At 35.9% G+C, this 23459-nt stretch overlaps 1 protein-coding gene across 1 annotated transcript in view; it reads right to left on the reverse strand.

Annotated features, from left to right (window-relative positions):
• The window catches only part of LOC143225248 (cell adhesion molecule Dscam1-like), a 234562-nt gene that overhangs the window by 146770 nt on the left and 64333 nt on the right, over positions 1–23459 (reverse strand). The window contains exons 3-6 of the mRNA XM_076454314.1: positions 21826–22149; positions 17564–17725; positions 9381–9527; positions 3627–3747 (exon numbers count right to left, since the gene is read on the reverse strand). Of these exons, the coding sequence (XP_076310429.1) occupies positions 3627–3747; positions 9381–9527; positions 17564–17725; positions 21826–22149 (754 nt within the window). The remainder of the gene's footprint in view (positions 1–3626; positions 3748–9380; positions 9528–17563; positions 17726–21825; positions 22150–23459) is intronic.

Below are 23459 nucleotides of genomic sequence, written 5' to 3' on the forward strand. Positions count from 1 at the left end.
AATATTTAAACTGAGTTTCAGAGTTAAGGAGGATAATTTGTCTTGACAAAGGGTGTTCTAAAGTAAGTTTATTTCTCTGTGTGGATCTTGACGAAAAGGAGACAATTATTTAAAGTTCTGGATTCAACTGTGGTAATTTTAGAATAACGTAAATTACTTTTTTGCAGATTGTATATTGAGAAACAGTGTAAAGGAAAATAATTCGTCTTGTCAATTGGATTATAAAGTAATTTAATCAGCCTGTGTAGCTTTTTGACAAAAAAGAGACAGAATTATTTAAACTTTTAGATACAACTGTGATATTCTATAATGTAAAGAGTTTTTGTACATACGTTTGACTTGTTTTGAATATATTATTTTAAAACGAGTAGAGTGTGTGCTGTCGGTTTATTGTTCAAATTTATCACCAACAAGTCACAGACTTCTACTGTAGAGAATTCCAGTACACTTATAAAAAAGCCTGACATTCATTAATAATTCTCGAGTGAACTGACCCAAGGGTTATTTGGCACAGAACTCACCAGTTCTAAACTGATAGAGGGAATGCAGTTGGTCAATAGCACTCAATGATCACTCTTGTACTACTTTTATTTTACAGAATAGTGGAATTTAGTAGTCACTCTAATAATTTATCCACGCCCCAAAGTTACGAATCGTTTTTCTAACACAACGGGATGCGGACCATTATTTCTCGGATCTATATTCCCGACACATTAACTACTTGGCCACGCATGGTCATGTGGTTGACGTGATTCGAATAACATTATGGCATCTCACTAACTCTACTGACGTCTTGATGTAATTTTTAAATATTCGGATATACTATTTCTATTAGTTTAGAAGCTGGTTATTGTGTCGCAAGTCACAGTACACACCATTATAGCATAGTGGTACGACATAAACATATAAATTAAGGGGTCATATGCATGTTTCTTGATAAGGGATTTTCACGCTGAATTCAGTGATACATGGCTTGTAACCTTTTTTTCAATGAAATATACATTAAGTGAATCCAACACGTTTTTTGTTAATTTGTCGCATTTTCTTGGTTCCTGGAAATGCCTGGTTGCAAAAGAATTAATAAAATTTTGTAAACGCCTAAAATAATTTGCTTATTGGAACATTCATTAAGATAAAACTATTGCAATTGTCTCTTACCAAATCGTATAGTAAGGTAAGTGTTCGGCAAGTCAAACATTATTAATTAAATCATTAAAATAACTGACTTAGTTAACAACAGAATTTAATTAAATGAATTAGTCATTGAAGAACAGTCACTTTATAAATAAATTAGGTGTACTTACTTCAGTTAGATTCACGTGCTACGTCAATAAATAAGACACTATATAGACACATTAATGTATCAAAATGGATTTTGCACTATTATTATCCAGCGCTTTCACGAATTTTGCAAACGTTTCATGTATTTGAGGTCCTGCAGTGATAGGCTTGAAAGCTTATAATGCTAAAATTTGGGGTTTGATACTCGCAGTGGACACAGAGCAAATTACTATTTCAACAACATTCTGCTAATAAGACAAACACAAAGGTCTTATGCAAAATAATGTCTAATGCAACATACTGTCTTTCAAAGTACCATTAACATTTTTCATTCCTGGGAAGTGTCGTTTTTTCACACTAAATACCTACTTTCCTTTTCATATTAACCACTCGCTATTCCTAATGCGTGCATTTTACACACTAATCACTCACGTTCTGTGCCGTGTAAATCTTTTCACGTTAACCATTTAATGGCCTAATATCAGTCATTAATGATTATAATTTATATGTTACTAGCGCTTGAAAGTAGTTACGATACAATTTCGTAATTCGAAAGTCGCAGTTTTCAATAGAGAGAAGTCGACTGTTTATGACATACATATACACTGCTGGCCAAAATCTTAAGGCCAATGAACATAAGGAAAAAATATGCATTTTGCGTCGCTAGACTCAACCACTTATTTGAGTAGAACTTCGAAAGATAACAATAAGAAAAGGGGAAAAAACAAAACTTTTTCAGCATTTAATAGGGAAAATGTGAACACTATGAAATTAGCCTAAATACTAGCTGGTTAAAAGTTCAAAACCATACTGTAACGAAGCGTTAATTGGTAAACACGTAACGAAATTTAATCATTTGTGTTCAAGCATTAGCGTCGTCAACATCTCCCACTAATATCTCCTGTGTTACATTGGGTAAAAACATGGCTAAAGCTAAAACGTTGACAGAGTTTGAACGTGGCAAAATTGTCGAGCTGCAAAAGCAAGGTCTCTCTCAACGTGCCATCGCTGGTGAGATTGGGCGTAGTAAAACTGCTGTTGCAAATTTCTTAAAAGACCCTGTGAGATACGGAACGAGAATTTCAAGTGGTCGACCCAAGAAAATTTCGCCGGCGTTGAGCAGGAGGATTCGACGGGTTGTCCGGCAAGACACTAGCTGATCATCGAACCAGATTAAGGCCCTTACGGACGCAAAATGCAGCTCAAGAACAATAAGACGGCATCTACGAGAGAAAGGCTTTAAAAACCGTAAACGTCTTCAAAGGCCACGCCTCCTTCCACACCACGAAACAACTCGATTAAACTTTGCTGAGAAGCACCAAACATGAGACGTAGAAAAGTGAAGGAAGGTATTGTTTTCTGTTGAGAAAAAAATTAACCTGGATGGTCCAGATGGCTTCCAACGTTATTGCCACGATAACGATATCCCACCGGAGACATTTTTTACAATACACAGTGGAGGAGGTTCCATCATGATCTGGAGTGCTTTCTCCTTCCATGGAACATTGAAGCTTCAAGTTACACAGGGACATCGAACAGCATCTGGCTACATTGGCATATTGGAGAGAACATCCTTATTGACTGGAGGCACTCGCTTGTGTGGAAATGATTGGATCTTTCAGCAGGACAACGCTGCAATTTACAATGCCCGCACGACAAAAGACTTTTTCATGGCGAATAACGTGATTCTTTTGGACCATCCAGCGTGTTCGCCCGAACTGAACTCCATTGAAAATGTTTCGGGGTGGATAGCAAGGGAAGTAGTATATAGAAATGTACGTCAATTCCAAACAGTGCATGAACTTCATGAATCCATCTTCACCACTTGGAATAACATTCCAGCCAGCCTTCTGCAAACACTTATATCGACCATGTCAAAGCGAATTTTTGAAGTTATTCGCAATGACGGCTGTGCAACTCACTATTGAGACCTCTTGTTGGGCATTTCCTACCCTGTTTAGGACTTCTTTTTGGTGTGGGTTTAAACTTTTGACCAGCTAGTATTTAGGCTAATTTCATAGTGTTCACATTTTCCATATTAAATGCTAAAAAGGTTTTTTTATTTTCCCTTTTCTTATTTAATCTTTCGAAGCTCTACTCAAATAAGTGGTTGAGCATAACAACGCAAAATGCATTTTTTTATGTTCATTGGCCTTAAGATTTTGGCCAGCAGTGTATATCGATTGTATGCGTAAATGTAATTTATTGGTAAATCGGAAAACAATTAAAAGTACCATAAAACACAAAATAATGAAGCAACTCGATAGAAAAACTGCGTATGTGGTAGGTTTGTAATCCATAATATGTATAATGAGTGACTAGATGTGTTTTTTTTTTGTACTCACCTGTAATTTGGAAGAGGAATACCCTGTGCAGCACAAGGAAGCTCTACAAACTCACCCACCATCGCAGAAATAGACACCTGACGACTATCTTTAGTACGTGGAGACATTATTCCACTGGAATCTAGTAGAAATAAAGAGCGTTTGTGACTTTTATATTTCCACGTCTCATTAACGGTTTAACACAGTCCTATACTCACTTGAGACGCAAGCAAAAAGAAGGTTAGGTCGAATACTCTTCAAGGATGGGCCTTTGTTTGTCATATACAATGTTAATTCAATATCCAGGCCCTTCACCTTATGTGGCACTCGGGTTTGCTTACGTGCCTCATTTCATTGTTACCTCGATGCTCTCGATATACGGTGCGTGATCTTCTAAAGATTGATTAGTTTTAAACATACAAACAACTATTCTAAGTTACTACTTGCTGCTAATTCATATTTACTAGTTTCTAGCGTAAATTTACAAAATACAAGAACAAAGATATGAAGTTGTAAATTTCGAATGACAAAGGAAAAGTTGACAGAACACAGATATGAAGTTGTAAATTTCGAATGACAAAGGAAAAGTTGACAGAACACAGATATGAAGTTGTAAATTTCGAATGACAAAGGAAAAGTTGACAGAACACAGATATGAAGTTGTAAATTTCGAATGACAAAGGAAAAGTTGACAGAACACAGATATGAAGTTGTAAATTTCGAATGACAAAGAAAAAGTTGACAGAACACAAATATGAAGTTGTAAATTTCGAATGACAAAGGAATAGTTGACAGAACACAGATATCAAGTTGTATTTCTTGAACAACAAAGCAATAGTTGAGAGAACATAAATACCAACATGTACTTCTTGAATAACAAAGGAATAGTTGACAGAACACAGATATCAACATGTACTTCTTGAATAACAAAGGAATAGTTGACAGAACACAGATATCAACATGTACTTCTTGAATAACAAAGAAACAGTTGACAGAACACAGATATCAAGATGTACTTCTTGAACAACAAAGGAACAGTTGACAGAACACAGACATCAAGATGTACTTCTTGAACAACAAAGGAACAGTTGACAGAACACAGATATCAAGATGTACTTCTTGAATGACAAAGGAACAGTTGACAGAACACAGACATCAAGATGTACTTCTTGAACAAAAAGGAACAGTTGACAGAACACAGACATCAAGATGTACTTCTTGAACAACAAAGGAATAGTTGACAGAACACAGACATCAAGATGTACTTCTTGAATAACAAAGGAACAGTTGACAGAACACAGACATCAAGATGTACTTCTTGAACAACAAAGGAACAGTTGACAGAACACAGATATGAAGTTGTAAATTTCGAATGACAAAGGAAAAGTTGACAGAACACAGATATGAAGTTGTAAATCTCGAATGACAAAGGAAAAGTTGACAGAACACAGATATGAAGTTGTAAATTTCGAATGACAAAGGAAAAGTTGACAGAACACAAATATGAAGTTGTAAATTTCGAATGACAAAGGAATAGTTGACAGAACACAGATATCAAGTTGTATTTCTTGAACAACAAAGCAATAGTTGAGAGAACATAAATACCAACATGTACTTCTTGAATAACAAAGGAATAGTTGACAGAACACAGATATCAACATGTACTTCTTGAATAACAAAGGAATAGTTGACAGAACACAGATATCAACATGTACTTCTTGAATAACAAAGGAATAGTTGACAGAACACAGATATCAACATGTACTTCTTGAATAACAAAGAAACAGTTGACAGAACACAGACATCAAGATGTACTTCTTGAACAACAAAGGAACAGTTGACAGAACACAGACATCAAGATGTACTTCTTGAACAACAAAGGAACAGTTGACAGAACACAGATATCAACATGTACTTCTTGAATAACAAAGGAATAGTTGACAGAACACAGATATCAACATGTACTTCTTGAATAACAAAGAAACAGTTGACAGAACACAGACATCAAGATGTTCTTCTTGAACAACAAAGGAATTGTTGACAGAACACAGACATCAAGATGTACTTCTTGAATGACAAAGGAACAGTTGACAGAACACAGACATCAAGATGTACTTCTTGAACAAAAAGGAACAGTTGACAGAACACAGACATCAAGATGTACTTCTTGAACAACAAAGGAATAGTTGACAGAACACAGACATCAAGATGTACTTCTTGAATAACAAAGGAACAGTTGACAGAACACAGACATCAAGATGTACTTCTTGAACAACAAAGGAACAGTTGACAGAACACAGATATGAAGTTGTAAATTTCGAATGACAAAGGAAAAGTTGACAGAACACAGATATGAAGTTGTAAATCTCGAATGACAAAGGAAAAGTTGACAGAACACAGATATGAAGTTGTAAATTTCGAATGACAAAGGAAAAGTTGACAGAACACAAATATGAAGTTGTAAATTTCGAATGACAAAGGAATAGTTGACAGAACACAGATATCAAGTTGTATTTCTTGAACAACAAAGCAATAGTTGAGAGAACATAAATACCAACATGTACTTTTTGAATAACAAAGGAATAGTTGACAGAACACAGATATCAACATGTACTTCTTGAATAACAAAGGAATAGTTGACAGAACACAGATATCAACGTGTACTTCTTGAATAACAAAGAAACAGTTGACAGAACACAGACATCAAGATGTTCTTCTTGAACAACAAAGGAATTGTTGACAGAACACAGACATCAAGATGTACTTCTTGAATGACAAAGGAACAGTTGACAGAACACAGACATCAAGATGTACTTCTTGAACAAAAAGGAACAGTTGACAGAACACAGACATCAAGATGTACTTCTTGAACAACAAAGGAATAGTTGACAGAACACAGACATCAAGATGTACTTCTTGAATAACAAAGGAATAGTTGACATAAGACAGACATCAAGATGTACTTCTTGAACAACAAAGGAACAGTTGACAGAACACAGACATCAAGATGTACTTCTTGAACAATAAAGGAACAGTTGACAGAACACAGACATCAAGATGTACTTCTTGAACAACAAAGGAACACTTGACAGAACACAGACATCAAGATGTACTTCTTGAATAACAAAGGAATAGTTGACAGAACACAGACATCAACATGTACTCCTGACAATTGATTATTTACTCTTCTGTGCACAACTTGTCGGAAAAGCTATTATTGTAGTAAGAAATAACAACTAATCAACCATTTTCAGACTACGTTTTTCAAAAAAAGAAATAAACGAATGAAGAACAATTTACTTCTTGCAGTTAAGTGAGTTCCTTTATCAAAACTCCCTGCAATGACGGGCTTAAGATGTAATACTGTAAATGTGTGGAATGGGCCGCCCCTATTTCACTATTTTGGACCATATAAACGGACTCTTCTCCGAAAGAAAGACACCCATGCTACTCAAGGCATTAAACGTTACTTTCGTTTGGAGTCGACTTTGCTTATTTTGCTACCGACATCCATTGTTTAGATGACTAGTTCCCTGTTAGCAGAATTAAGACGATAAAATTTAAATAGCGTTGAAACACGCATTTTTGTTATAATTCAAACCTCACATTTACTAATGTACATTTTTAGCATTATTACACTTAATATCCTGGAGTACATTGGTAAAGTCTGAATTATTTTGTGTTTGTTTGTTTTTGAATTTCGCGTAAAGCTACGCGAGGGCTATCTACGCTAGCCGTCCTTAATTTATCAGTGTAAGACTAGAGAGAAGGCAACTAGTCATCACCACCCATCGCTAATTCTTGGGCTACTCTTTTACCAACGAATAGTAGGATTGACCGTCACATTATAACGCCCTCACAGCTGAAATGGCGAGTATCATTAGTGTGAGTGACGGATATTCGAACCCATGACCTTCGGATCACGAGTCGAGCGCCCTGACCACCTGGCTATGCAAGACCGAATTATTTTGTCTCTAACTATTTCTTCATTGTTAAAACTGTCAAAGTTATTGCACCAAGAGTATTGGTTTGGTTTTTTTTGGAATTTCGCACAAAGCTACTCGAGAGCTATCTGTGCTAGCCGTCCCTAATTTAGTAGTGTAAGACTAGAGGGAAGGCAGCTAGTCATCACCACCCACCGCCAACTCTTGGGCTACTCTTTTACCAACGAATAGTGGGATTGACCGTCACATTATACACCCCCACGGCTGGGAGGGCGAGCATGTTTAGCGCGACTCGGGCGCGAACCCGCGAACCTCAGATTACGAAGCGCACGCCTTAACGCGCTAGGCCATGCCGGGCCTGCACCTAGAGTAAATATATATATATATAATCGTAAATCGTGTTCAGTTTGTTTGTTTAAAGTTGAGCACAAAACTACATAATAAGCTATCTGCGCTCTGCCAATCACGGGTATCGAAACCCGGTTTCGAACGTTTGTAAGTTTGCAGATATACCTCTGTTCAATAACATTACCTTAAAACTACATTCTATAATAGCTTATTCATGTAAATCGATACCATTCAAGCTAAAACCATTACACTAAAACAATAATAGTATAATGGTTATAAATTTCATACTTAGTACTACTAAGCAACCTTCAAAAATAGGTCTTCCCTGACCATCAATAATTAATAAATCACGTATGTTCCTCTAACAGTACATAACCCTAAGTACGATCCTCGTTTAGTTATTATTCCACAATGATTGTTTGTTTGTTTGTTTTGGAATTTCGCACAAAGCTACTCGAGGGCTATCTGTGCTAGCCGTCCCTAATTTAGCAGTGTAAAACTAGAGGGAAGGCAGCAGTCATCACCACTCACCGCTAACTCTTGGGCTACTCTTTTACCAACGAATAGTGGGATTGACCAAAACATTATAACACCCCCACGGCTGAAAGGGCGAGCATGTTTGGCGCGACCGGGATGCGAACCCGCGACCCTCAGATTACGAGTCGCACGCCTTAACACGCTTGGCCATGCCGGGCCATTCCACAATGAAGAACATCGATAAGAATAAGTGCTGCGAATAGCACACGATTTTGCTCACGGTTCAATATATGATAACAGTTTAGCTAGTTGTGTTAATTTATGAAATTCGCAGAACTTGTAACTCACACTGACCAGGCAGCTACCCTTTCACGCACACACATTAATTACACGATACTAATTAGCCCGAAATGGCTTTGCAGTAAGAAAACACATATGCACACACACTTTCTCTAAAATTTTAAATTCCCAATCTGCGTGCATCTTTATGATCTAGGTTTACTGATGTATAGCGTCACAAAGAGATCTTATATACCTTTTGTAAAAGTGACCAATTTTCGGAGACATCCCATTACTTTCGAAAAACCATTTTAAAATTACACATCTTGTTCCTGACTTTATATCGACATGATGATTTGCATATGCAAAATTGTTTTATTATAACGCATTTAACATCTTATATATACCTAACGATCATTCCTTCTACAATTGACATTAATAATATATATAGTCGTAACCTCCTAAAAATAATTTTCTATAATCACTGCTATTAGATTACAGAGTTCTTAACACTAAAGTACAATTTTTATAATCAGCAGTGCTGCATTAACAACCTAGAATAAATGCTCTTATTATATTGTTATAACATTGGTCTAAACATTTATATTGTCTAGAAATACGTTACATAAAACTGAAAACAATTTGCAGCTGCCCTTTACCAAACCTATAATAACAGTCGTTCAAAACACTAGCTTATTTAAACAAGTACTTATTGAGCATTTCTCACCTTTTATAAATAAATTTCCTTTTGTGGCACTAAGTATTTTCTCTTGGGTAAGCCTGTGAGCAGTTTCGCAACGGTAATAGTTTTCATCCCGTCGAGTAGAGTTGCGGATGTGTAGTTCTCCGAAGGAGAAGACGCTGTACCTTCCGCCTTAAAAAAAAGAAAAGAAAACGTTTAATTTAAAGTAAGACGTTCTTGATAAATTTAGTAATGCCAGTTTAAACAAATTTTATGAATGTTGCCATATTAGAAATAAACATAATAAAAAAGATAAAAAAATAAGTTAATAATCAGAATAAGAATTTAATTTACTTTTAAATAAAAATTCAACGTCTTTAAGGGGCTTAAATAAATTTTTCCCTCAACAGGGTAGGTGCACTATGAATTATTTATACAAATAGAGCACAACTTGAAATCTCAGATCGTCAGGAGAGGCACCTAACTATCTGTTAATTCGTCTGCCAGTCTGTCACGGAATCTTTAGTTTAATTATAATTTCCTTGGTGATCTAAGATGGAAATTTGACAAAACTGTACATGAAATATTTATAAAAAAATTAGACTAAAACTATTTCAGAATTACTTGTATTAAACACAAAACCCCACTCAGTGCTGGAATCAAAACCCAATTTTTGGCACTATAAGCTCTTAGGCTTACATAGGCTTAGGTTTCTCTTTAAGCCTTTATTCTAAATTTTATTAAGAACATTATATTATTATAAATGCTGACCTTCTGAAACTGACAATATAATATTCCTAAAATGTTATCGTTCCTTGTTGAATAACAATAAATAAGTGCCTTAAAATAGTTAGAATCTTACTAGAAGATAACTAGGTTGAAAATATCGACTTTTTATATAAAATAATAAAACTGCTTCATAAAAATTTTTAAATTCAAATACTTTAACGCTTCATTAAACAATTAATTATTTATAAATCAATGAGTTCATTGTTACTGTTGGAAAGTTTAAAACGACCACTATGAGTGTTCTATTATTTACTTGTCAGAAGCGTTTTTGAAACTACAGCTGAGTTTTGAAACTGAAGTAAAAATCAAAAGCATTATAAAATCTTAAGTTAAAGACAATTAGGAAATGAATAATAGTTATAGTGAAAGAAATAAACGAATAAAAATTAAAATAATCAATATATACTCTTCAAAAAAAGAAACGCAAAAGGCAAAATGTGAGACAAATTGTTAACAAGTTTATGTCATAAGTTCTGTATGACATGTGTGAAATTTTGCACATTCACTGCTGAACATCCAAAGTCTGTAAAGGCGAAGTCCACGCTCACTAGGTGAAATTTAACATCACTCAACGTCAATAACGAGTATGCCCCCCGTGAGCATCAATAACTGCTTGGCATCTCCTGCCCATGGAAGCGATGAGATGACGAATCACATCCTGTGGAATGGCTGTCCACTCAGCCTGCAAAGCTGCTGCAAGCTGAGGTAGAGTCTGCGGTTGAGGTTGTCGCCGTCGCAGACGTCAGTCCAATTCGTCCCAAAGATGTTCGATGGGGTTTAAATCTGGTGATCTGGAGGGCCAGGGAAAAACGTTGATGTTGTGGTGTCTCAAGAAGACAGTGGTGAGTCGGGCTGTGTGAGGACGGGCGTTGTCATGTTGAAAAACGTCGTTGACGTTCACCATGATGGGTTGCACATGGGGCCTAAGAATCTCGTCGACGGTTGCGTACGGTCTGATCGGAAATCCTACACAGCCCTGGTATGGTTGAGGCAGTAGACGTCGCAGTGGTGGTCTTATCCCGAAGGTGACGTAACCGGATGTTGCGATCTTGTGCGGGCGTGGTCACACGAGGTCTGCCAGATCGTGGACGGTCACGAGTTGATTCATGTTGTTGGTGACGATTCCATAGCCTTGTGATGGTGCTTGGGTGGACATTCACAGCTCTGGCAACATCTGATCGAGATTCGCCTGCTTCCAACGACCAATGGCGTTGTTGCATTGTGCTTCAGTCAGTCTTGGCGTAACTGTATTGCGTGTCGGTGGCTTAACACTGAGCTATGGAAACCGAGAACCCGTCACTTTTATAGGGATTTTGCACATGTTGCACTTGCAGAACATGCAGATCTCTCAAACAAATTTGTTGGACACGCATGCGTTTTGGCGAAAAATCTGATGTTTTCCTCCGTTTTCAAAGTGCACAACTTTTATTCTCATTTTGGTCTGACAATCAGTGCCTTAACACGTGTAACATCACATACTCTGAGCTTGTAACGTTATTACATATATTTCTCTTTAAAATAACAAAAGTATCCCTTTTGCGTTTCTTGTTTTGAAGAGTATATTAAAGTAGTGAAGATATTACAAAAATCGAACATTTTTATTGTAATTATTTTATTTGTTCAGTTGCTCTGTTTGTAAAATACTATTTGGAATTTCAAAATATTTTGTTGTTGAAATTTATTAAAAAATTAAATATGTGGTGATCCTCATGAGGCTCAACAGTTCCCCTGAAGAATAAAGTTCGAGGTTCGATCCAATTATGCATCTTTTGCTTAGCAACAAACAATGCATGTGTGGCGCTAAAATTCAGAATGGCCACTTGTTAATAATTATTTGTCTAAACTTTTCTTTCTAATTTATTTTCGAAAATGCAAAATCCTTGCAGTGTTTTTGTTTGTAGTTAAATAATTGTTTCTTTAATTCATAGTATGTAATCACACGTCTCAGGAAAGGATTGTAAAGCTTTAGGATATTATGATTTTTGTGACTGGTAGATCAGCAAAAGAAGGTTCTGTTCAGTTTATCAGATGTACACGCATTTGTTTTTAACAGTTAAATAAGTTTACAATATTGCATCACTATTTCACTGTGTAGTATTTATCCTATTATGTTTATTACAAAAACGTAAAAAAGTTGTATAATCTAACGCATTTTTTTTCTTTTATCATTAAAATTACTAGTTTCAGACCCGAAAAAGACAAATTACTTTAAACAGTTTTCATGGTCGTTGCTATGGATACAATTACCTAAACCTCAATTATTAATTAATATTTATTTATTAGCTAGGTATCAGTATACTAACTACTGTTTTTCCTATTTTTGAATGATTTTTTGCAATATCATAGATAAACTATTTACAAAATGGACAGAAATAAACTGGACGAAAATGACAGGTATTCAGTCATACTTCCCTACACCAGAAGTCTGAAAATATACAGAGGACTTGCGAACTCAGAACAGTATTAAGAAATCAAATACGAGTCCCCTGGTGGAATAACTTTAGGTTTACGGACTTACAATTCTAAAATCTAGGTTCAATACCCTGCGGTGGACACAGCAGACAGCCCCATGTGACTTTGCTCTAAAACAAACAAGTAAACCAATCCAAGAGCATTTACTGGATAACAAATCACCCAACATATCCAATGGAGAAGTAAAACATTATTTAAAACAATCATTGTGAACGTGGATTCCAATACATTGGAGAAGCAAAAGCCTCATTCTAGTTGCAACAGCTCATCTTGCCATAGATAAACAGCATGCGATGAAGTGGAATAGTACCAAAATGATAAAATATCAATCATACATGAGAAAACAAAAGACAGACAAAAGACTTCTTCCAGACCAACCTTACAGGCCTGGCATAGACTGGTGGTTACGGTACTCGACTCACAATCTACGGGTTCAAATTCCCCCACCCTTCTTTCAACCTTAGGAATATTACAATATGACGATCAATTCCATTATTCATTGATGAAAGAGTAGCTCAAGTGTTGGGGTTGGGAGAATAGCTTTACGCGAAATTCAACAAGGAAACATTAACATAACTACCAAAGCACTTCATCAATTTAGCATAGAAGTCAGCAAAAATTTGGATATTCGTTTTGAAAGCATCTCTGATGAGAGAGGAATCCCAGACAAGTACCTAACGATTCCACTTTCCACAAAAAAATACCAAGGATCGAATCACGATTAATCTCAACATAAAAGTAGGCCATCTCACCAGAAACAGAAACAGATTAATAGCCAACAAGTAAGGCAAAAAATTAAATTAGTAATCAGTATTTAGTTATTTGATAAAGTTGTAACATAATAATCAGATTTAAGTCATTGTACGAACCATAACAACAATTAATATCCGATTACCACAACCTTACTGTAAGTAATTATTTTGCCCAATAAATAACTTCGTCATATTAATAAGTAGCATTAATATTGCCTTTACTCACTTGTCGCTATTGAAACGTCAATGATTAATACCACGTATCTTTGAAATAAGGATGGCTTGGACTGTTCATCGAAATCGTAGTTTAGATATCTCTTCAATGGGTCATCAGAATTTTACAATACTACACAGTGTGTCCTTTTATAACAATATCTATGTAATAACTAAGAAACAAGTTTTGTGAATGTCTCTAAATATCATAGCAGAAAGTTTGAATTTCTTGTTTTTCCTTCTTTAGTTTCTTTATTGTTACATATTACATGATAACTCAAAACCCAAAACAATTGCGTCAACAAATTTCAGTTTGAAACAAAGTATTCACTTCTAGAAGTATTGTTAATAACTAGTAATAATGTTTAAAACAAGTCTTAATTCTAGCGTAAACGATGTTATTATTACCCCTTAAAGTTCTCTTTTTTGCAGAACTTTAATGTTCCTGTACAAAGTTTATACACAGAGTGAAAGAAGAATTACCAGCCAATAATATTTAAATAATAAATATTACAGTTAGAGCCTTATTATGTTTATAATTTGGTTATAAATACAGCTTTTTTATGTCTATTGAAATGATCCATTGAGGCAAACAAATAAAAAAAATTCGAAAAAGAAAGTGTATCTAGGGATGACAAATAACAACATTCTTCAAAAACAGATAAGAATGAACATATAGCAATATATATATATATATATATATAACTATTCAATTACAGTTTCTTACTTTATTTTACTTTATCCTGTTAACATTGTACCGCACCGTGTGCTTGTGCAATTATGTTGGAATGATACTCTATTGCTTAAATTTTTTTAAGGATTTGCCATCCCACATTTACTTTCTTTTTTGAAGTTTTTATTTAATTATTTTAAAAGTATATATTCAGTGTATCTTCTGTAGGCGACCTGCCATGGCCAGGTGGTTAAGACACTTGACTCGCATTCTGAGGGTCGCGAGTTCGAATCCCCGTCACACCAAACATGCTCACCCTTTCAGCCGTTGGGGCGTTATAATTGCGGTCAATCCCAATATTTGTTGGTCAAATAGTAGCCCAAGAGTTGGCGGTGGGTGGCGATGACTAGCTGCCTTTCCTCTAATCTTACACTGGTAAGTTAGGGACGCTTAGCGCAGATAGTCTACGTGTTATATTAGTAAAAACGATGTAGGCCTAGAGAAAATTTATTTGTTTGTTTATTTTTAAATTTCGTGTAAAGCTTCACAAGGGCTATCTGCGCTAGATGTCCCTAAAGTTAAGCAAACACTACCTGTGCTCTGCCAACCACGGGAATCGAAACAAAGGTTGTAGCGTTGTAATTCCGAAGACATACCACTGGGGAGCAGTGGGAGTGAAGCGGATTCTAATCTCTCTGATACAAAGAAATATACTCCACAGCCGGACAACAGTAAATACATTTAGTTGCTTTGTAATAAAAACAACAGGTAAATAGAAATTCCTTTACTAAACTATACGTTAATAAAGAAATTTCGATAAAGTTATTAAATTATTCTCTAATAAATACAAAAATGTACTAAATAAATACAAAGAAAGTAAAATCAGAGACATTTTACTAATAATTATGTTTAAGTTTAAAGATCATTTAAGAACCTGGCACTACTTTATGCGGATGTACACCTTGTTCCGCATATAAAAGTACGACAGTCACAGTAAACCTAATATACTTATATGATTCAATGTCGTGCTAATAATTGCCTCTACCATACTGAGGGCAGGAATACAAACTTTAAGAGGTAAATTTCATCTTACTTACTCCCAAATGTTAGTACCTTATTTTTTATTTTATTTTGTCATCTTTTTGTGTGTATCTTTCTATTATTCTTATTTTAACTTGTGAGAGCCATCACCTTGCCACAACTGTCTGCAGGCAGTGAAGGGTGATATAGTAGTGGGACGTTGTGGGCTTGAGCACACACATCTCGCTCTCCTAATATCTAATTTTCTTATGTGAGAATAGAGAATTGGAGATTAAAACTGATAGACGGTGTATCCCCACCGAAATGTGGGTCCTACTTCCACATTCACCTGCAAACCTAGGATACACTTTATAATCCCACGTTGTAGCTCGTACTCTGGGATCTTTTTTTTTAAATGGAGCTTATTTTGTTTAATTTTAAGGTGTGTTTTTTCTAACAATTTATGGTTATAATATTTCTTATGTAAAAGAATTTTAATTTTTCCTTATGCCCATACTAGTTTTATTTGTTTATTTTTCCGAAAAACAGCAGCAGTAATGAGATTTGGTGAAACACAAATGAGCCAGTATTTCCTTGCTGAATTTATATTAGTTTTCCCAGTATTTTAGAGATCACATCTCCATTAGCGTAGCAAAATACAAATACTTACAAAGACGTACGGTTTTGCTTCTTTAAGTTTTTTTTAAATTTTTAATGCAGGACTTCCTCATTTGCTCCATGATTCCGCGCAAAGTTAACTTTGTACAAAATCTCTAATTATGATAAAATAGAAGGAAGTTAGCTAATCACTTGCAAAGGTTGCCACTATTGGACTACTCATATCTGAATGAATAGTGAGATTTAACCGTCATTCTCCCCACAGTGTTGAACGTGTTTTTTTTTTTTTCTGCAGCGGGATTTCGGGTCACGAATCCTTAGACTTACAGTTTGGAGAATTTATCTATTGGGTCACACTCAGGATATCTGAAAACGTCATTGGTATAGGAGTTCTATATTAGCCATAGTTTAAGATTAATCTTAAGAGACGATATTTTAATGTTAGAGCTGTATTTAACTATAAGATAACAACTCAACAGCCATCGAGTTATAAGCATAAGGATAAATGTTATTTGTGATGAAACATTCTACATATTTCGACAGAACGTTGGTCTGTCTTCTTCTGGTATGGTCAGTAATGTGGAATACAGGATTTATATATCGTTACAAAGACAGGGATTAAATGCCAAAGAAATGGTTACAGGGTAACAGGTGAAGCCCAGTTCTGGTTTAGCGTGTGGATGGTGAATACACCTTGTCAATTACAACTGATGTTGCTAGGGCCATTCTTTCCGTTTAGTGAGAGACCGTTTGCTCTAGTGATTTCTGTAGTTTGTAAATAAGTCTCTTTCTTTGGGGTTAATACGGGAGAATTTCATCCCAAAGCGTTTTGTGATTTGTTTCATATTGGGTATACGTTAAGGTAGAAAAGTGCAATTCACCTATACACATGTAACCTTGGTGTTGTTTACGTTTTGTTTCTAAATCGTTGTTTGCTTACCTAAACATAATGCGCTTTCTTACTCAAGTAAGAATGAGATATTGATTTTTGTGGAGACAAAAGGTAATATTTTTTTATAAGTATAGTTGGACGTAATTCGTAACTTTTTCTATATTTTTGCAGTTAAAGCAGAACTCTTTTCCGTTACGCTGAGAACTGCGACAACGTCCTTAACATGTACCATAAATGACACATAAATACATTCGGATGGAGAGAGGTTAACCTGTACACTAACTGACACGCAAGTAGCCCAAGAGTTGGCGGTGAGTGGTGATGACTAGCTGCCTTCCCTCTAGTCTTACACTGCTAAATTAGGGACGACTAGCACAGATAGCCCTCGAGGAGCTTTGTGCAAAATTCAACAAACAAACAAAAGAAAAACACTTTCTTATCCCATCCTATAATTAACATGCATTTATTTTCACTATTTTGTGGACAGCAGCTAATTAATTAAATGCCCCCCCAGTGGCTCAGCGATATGTCTGCGGATTTACAACGCTAAAAATCGGGTTTCGATACCCGTGGTGGGCAGAGCACAGATAGCCCATTGAGTAGCTTTGTGCTTAATTCAAAACAACAATTAATCAAATGCTTAAAGATTTAATTAATTGTTTGACAGAGCACAAAGAGTAAAATTTACTGCAGCTAACGAAACGAATCAGTAATTAAAACCGTGGTACTTACAAGTGTTTTAGGAAACGTTACATTTTCTAATCTACAAAATTAATTTTATAAACAATAGTAAAATTACCGTCTCGTGCTGTTGAAGTAATTCTGACGTTGTCCCCACGAATCCATGACGTCACAGTAATGTACTCTTTGATAAACATCGGAATGTGGCACGTGACAACAGCTGTATTTCCTCCCGTTACAAATACATCGTACACTTGAACTGTGTATTTCTGGCTGACTTCTGTGTAAGAAACAAATATATACACATCATACATTTTCAGTGGTATTTAATTTGAAACGGCGTAAACTACAACAACCTTATAACATTACGAAAATAGTAAATACAACAAACGTACGTCAACAGTCAGTTATTTTCAAAACACAACAAATAAAACAAATAAACCTCGGTTAATTTACGTCGGCTGAAGTTAACTGAATTTACAAATAAACTTAACAACAGTGCAGACTTTAATGGTTTAAACTAACAAAGAACTTTCTTCTGTCGGTTGTCATCTAACTACAACAAGGTGAAAATTACTTGTTTTTGTGAAAAATCAAATCCACTAATTTTACGAAGAATATGGCTTTCGTTTTCTAAAACATAGAAGTAAGTGTAATAGCTCTGAGATATAAGTACACTGAAAGACAAAACAAGCACTTTCACCTTGCCAGTTTACAATGGCCTAGCACAGCTGGTGGTTAGGGCGCTCGACTCGTACTCTGAGGGCCGCGGTTTCGAATTACAGCTACACCAAACATGCTAGCCCTTTAAGCCATAGGGGTGCTTTAATGTGACAGTCAATAGTAATACGTTGGTTAAATAGTACTATATATATATAGTAGTTAAATAGTGCCTTCCCTCTAGTCTTTCGTTGCTAAATTACGGATGGCTAGTGCAGATAGCTCTGGTGTAGCTTTGCGCGAAATTAAAAACAAACAAACCATTTACAAAATGAATCTACCGATAAGCAAAGTATAAAAAAAAAGGAAAATAACAATAGGTATTATACTAACAGTCTTGTAAATTTACTTGACTCCCATTAAACAGTCATACACATCAGCAATTATAAACATAGTCCGTAATACCAATTTTTATAGAGGTTGAGTATGTTATATAAAAACGGTTTGGGAGCCAGCCTCCTCGTTATAGGCCTTGTTGCCACGTTTTATCATGAATTGTGACAACCGTACACCTTGAATAATAGTCCTACAACATAGTTTCTATTCCAAAAGGCTCCACCGTAGGGCTATCATGTCTGAATAACACCATTCCTTCCTGGTGGCTTTCCATAATCCAGGTAATGTATGAGGATGATGATTTATCAGCATCCGTTGCAACAGTCTAATTGCATAGAAATGCAGAAGTATTGTGTATGAAAACATCCCAGCATGTCTTTGTAGGGTATAGCTTGAATACCCATTTTATTGATCAGCTGCTTGAGATATGCGGTGGATGAACGGATTCGTCGCGGAACCAATTTTTTGTATACTTGACTCGTGCTGCTATTCCAAATGAAAATCCTTCTTGATTATGCTGCCTACTGATGTCCATAGCACGTGAGCGTCTTTTGCTACTAATCTTTATTTTCGTGGATTCTCATTTGTTACAAGAAGCCGCATTTTACTGATTACAACTAGAGTATGACCTATTGTGAGTCTCTCTTTTGATAATCCTGGGTATCCAAGCTGATCCATATTTCTTTGTTTTCTAGCCTTATTAAGTACAAGGATCTTGGAAATTATGAATTCTCAATCAGAACACGTTTTTATGTGATGAATACTGATATTCTGCACCAGAAAAAGCTGTTATATACACTTCTAAAACAGCAAGGAATTTTCCGTGGATCCACCTACCTACAAAATTCCAAATTATATCGAAATGTAGTTCTGATACTAAGACATTGTATAGCTGTGGTTGTCATGTTAATTAATGTATTTAAAAATGTTTTAAGATAACTTACACAACTTTCTGTACTTAATACACGATATACTGTGTATCTGATTCATATGTCTTAACTTTTGTAAAGTATAAAACAGGTGCAGTGTGAACTACAAGTAGCAATTTCTGGAAACTTAAGAATATTTAATGCCCCTTAAAGATGCTACTACTGTTATTTAGGCCCAAATATACTTACAATGGGCAATGTGCGCTCTTCAGAGTAATCATATACTGGACGTTAGTATTGAAAATCGAAAAACTTACTGCTGATACACCGGAGGAAAATAATGTGTATCAGAAGGAATAAAGGAAGCTAACAATTCTCAGATGAATTCTGAAAATACGTTCATTCGAAAGATCTCCACGTCAGTACCAGATGATTAAGTACTCTCTGTTTGTCTTGAGTAATTTGGAATTCTTAAAGCACTGAAGAAACGCTCTGAAGGTTATTTGCTGATATCGTATGAAACAAGTCGAGCAGTTTTCTAATTTTAATAGGAATCTCTTGGCATTTGGTACCGGTCTGGGACACGTCTCTTATATCGGCTGGCATTAGAAAAACGTATTAAAGTATAGTATTTTAAAAAGTACATATATAAACATGAGGTTACGGGAGTCAAAGATTAAGAAACAAGATTGGTCTTAATAGATTCGATAGTTTCAATCGGTTACAGTTCTTCGTTTTCTTTTTGAATTTCGCGCAAAGCTACTCGAGGGCTATCTACGACAGCCGTTCCTAATTTAGCAGGGAAGGCAGCTAGTCATCACCACCCGCCGCCAACTCTTGGGCTACTCTTTCACCAACAAATAGTGGGAATGACTGTCACATTATAACGCCCCCACGGCTGGGAGGGCGAGCATGTTTAGTGCGACCGGGATTCGAACCCGCAACCCTCGGATTACGAGTCGAACGCCTTAACACGCTTGACCATGCCAGGCCTACAGTTCTTCACAAGGACCAGAAATGCAAGCAAAATAAGTAAAATCAAAACAGTTTCGTTGTATCGATCTCACGTTACGCTATAAAAAGAATACAACTGCAAGAATGAAATAAGTTGTCTCAGAAAAGCACCAAAAACCAATGATGCCAAGTTGGAAAATCTTAGATAATCACAGAACATTGTTATAAGTGCGAAGCTAATGAACCGAAGCTTTTCTGTTACATGCACAGGTAACTTGATTGTAGAGCCAATAAGTGACTGAAATAACACCACTCGTGGCCACATAAATCAAACAGAAACATGAACATCAAGGACAGTCCAAGTCGTCGAACGTACGAAATGAAAAACTGAAATCAATCTTTCTCGTCTCACAACTACTTTGATAATACAGTTATGATAATTAACATCAAGTGTATACATAACTTTGTTTTAACATATACAGAAGTAGGGCGCTGAAAGAACTTTTAACTGAAAATATCTTACCGAAAACGAGAAAATAGAAAATGAAAGAAAACTTCATAAGTTTCATGTGCAATCAGTAGATGAACTACGTGTAGATGATTTACCCTACATAAAAGCAGAAGCAAAATGAAACTAATATTCGTTTCTCATATTCTACATCACCAAAGGTACGTTTTTTATTACATTCAACGTACTTTAGAATAATTTACTGAACCAATGGACGAATGTTCCTCTATAAGTGGTTGAAACATTTCATCTATAACTATATTGCTAATAACTAGAGTCAGTATACCAATTAATCCCGTTGAACATTTGGGTTGTTTGCAGACTAGATGACTTCGGGCAGAATTTTTGTGTGCAGTAATTTATTAACGGCGATAGAAAATTAATAAAGCACACAAACACAAGTACAGATGTTCAGATACATGAGCAGAGTCAATTATAACTGATTACACTGCGCCCTCAGTGGCACAGCGGTATGTCCGCAGACTTACATTGATAGAAACCGGGTTTCGATACCCGTGATTAGCAGAGCACAGATAGTTCTTTGTGTAGCTTTGTGCTTAACTTCAAACAAATAAATAAACTCATTACATTTTGGTAGGAAGTTCTACGTGCAAGTTCGTCAACATGTTAATCATCGTGAGAACTAGAACTAAACAGTAGGGTATGTTGGTGATAAAGTTCCTAAGGCTATAAGCCATCGTCACTAATTCTCAATTGATGATCCATAAAGAAAGAAACTGGTCGAAAGCACCCACCGCCAACATTTGAGCTATTTTTCATAAACGAAAGGTAGGACTGACTGTCACATTATGGTTCCCCTTGGCTGAAAGGGTGAGTATTTTTGGCGCGAGGTTTCGATCCTCCGACTCACAAATTGCGACTCGTGTTCTAACTACCGGGCCGGGAAGCAGAGTAAGCGAACATTTATGTTATCAGTAAGAGTGACCTATTATGCATCGATAAATGGATATTGCAGCTTATTACAGTACTCACCGCCTTTTAAGTGAACGTTTCTACTACGGATCGTGCCCACGGTGTTGGAAGCCACACACACATAAGTTTTTGAGTGCACTTCTTGGCTGTACTGCTCCGGATGAAACGACCAGAGGACCAAAGTTCCGTTGGGCAATGTTTTTCGTAATCCTGGAATATCGTGGGCAGGACTACCATCTTCCAAACGCCAAAACACCCGTGGTGCAGGACTGCCGTACGCCAAGCAGTCAACAGTGACACCTGTGGTATTGAGGAACTCCACCTGAGGGGGAGGCTCTGAAATAAATATAGGGCCCCTGTTTTTCTCTAAAGCTTCGAGGACACCTGCAAGCAGTCAAAAGTATTGTATTATTTCAGTTTCTTTTGAAATATCCCCTATAACAACTGCTTATTGAAAAAATTAAGTAAGGCGCGAATTTAAGATGTACTGGAGTTTAAACTGTAACGTAACGATGAGAAATCCCAATTACAAATTAATGTCTTGATGACGAGAAACCCACTTAAAATAAAAATGTATCTCAGAGCGACTGGCATGGGTTCTAATACTTTTATTGATAAGGAGAGAACAACGTTTCTATCTTCCTAGGTACCCATATCAGCCGTTCTGAGATACAAATTAATCTACTTTTTGCCTAGCGAAAAATCATATTAACGTAACATAACCGTTTCTTATTATGCTAACTTAGTGCCAAAAGTATGATATTATGAGAAAAAATCGTAATAAGCTCATTACTGTGTGTGTATGTTTTTCTTATCGTAAAGCCACAGCGAGGGACAAACTCATTATTAAAATTACTATTGTGTTACATGGCCCAAGATGAACAAGTAATTTCGGAGTACATTATTTTTGAATTACTTTAATGTACGTTTTATATTTGATAAATTACAGTATAAAGGCAAATACTCGTATTTACAATAACAAACTAACTGCAAAAGTTATGACCCACTCCCTTACCCTAACAATTAAGAACCAGTCCTTTTTAAGTATAATTTTTTATTGCTTCTTCTCGCAAAAATCTTAAATAAACCATGTAATATTGGCGCGTCACATTCAAGGAGTGCATGTATACTCGACGAGTATTCAAACTTACATTTTGCTACACGTGTTTCCAACCACTTAGTGACTGGTTTAATATATTTAAAACCACATTCAAAACATTTAAATGCTATTTTGATAACTACTCTTCCGATATTTCGGCTTAAAAATAATTATCACATAACTTTAATTTTTTTTTCTCATTGTAATAAATTATTTTAGTACTGAAATATACTGGTCAACTGCCTTTTAGTTTAATCATTATGAGTTTAAGTACAAACCTTCTAATCTGAGTTAGAAAGATTTAATAATAATTAAAAATCTTAATAAGTTTGTTTCTGAATTTCGCACAAAGCTATTCAAGGGCTCTCTGCGTTAGCTGTTCCTAATTTAGGAGTTTAAGACAAGAGGGAAGGCAGCTAGTCATCATCACTTACCGCCAACTCTTGGGATACTCTTTTACGAACGAATAGTAGGATTGACCTACATTATAACGCCCCCACGGATGAAAGGGCGAGCATGTTTGGTGTGACGGGGATGCAAACCCGCGACCCTTAGATTACCACTCGAACACCTTAACACACTTGGCCATGCCGGG

The sequence above is a fragment of the Tachypleus tridentatus genome, chromosome 9 (assembly GCF_004210375.1).
Source record: "Tachypleus tridentatus isolate NWPU-2018 chromosome 9, ASM421037v1, whole genome shotgun sequence".
Taxonomy (NCBI): domain Eukaryota; kingdom Metazoa; phylum Arthropoda; class Merostomata; order Xiphosura; family Limulidae; genus Tachypleus; species Tachypleus tridentatus.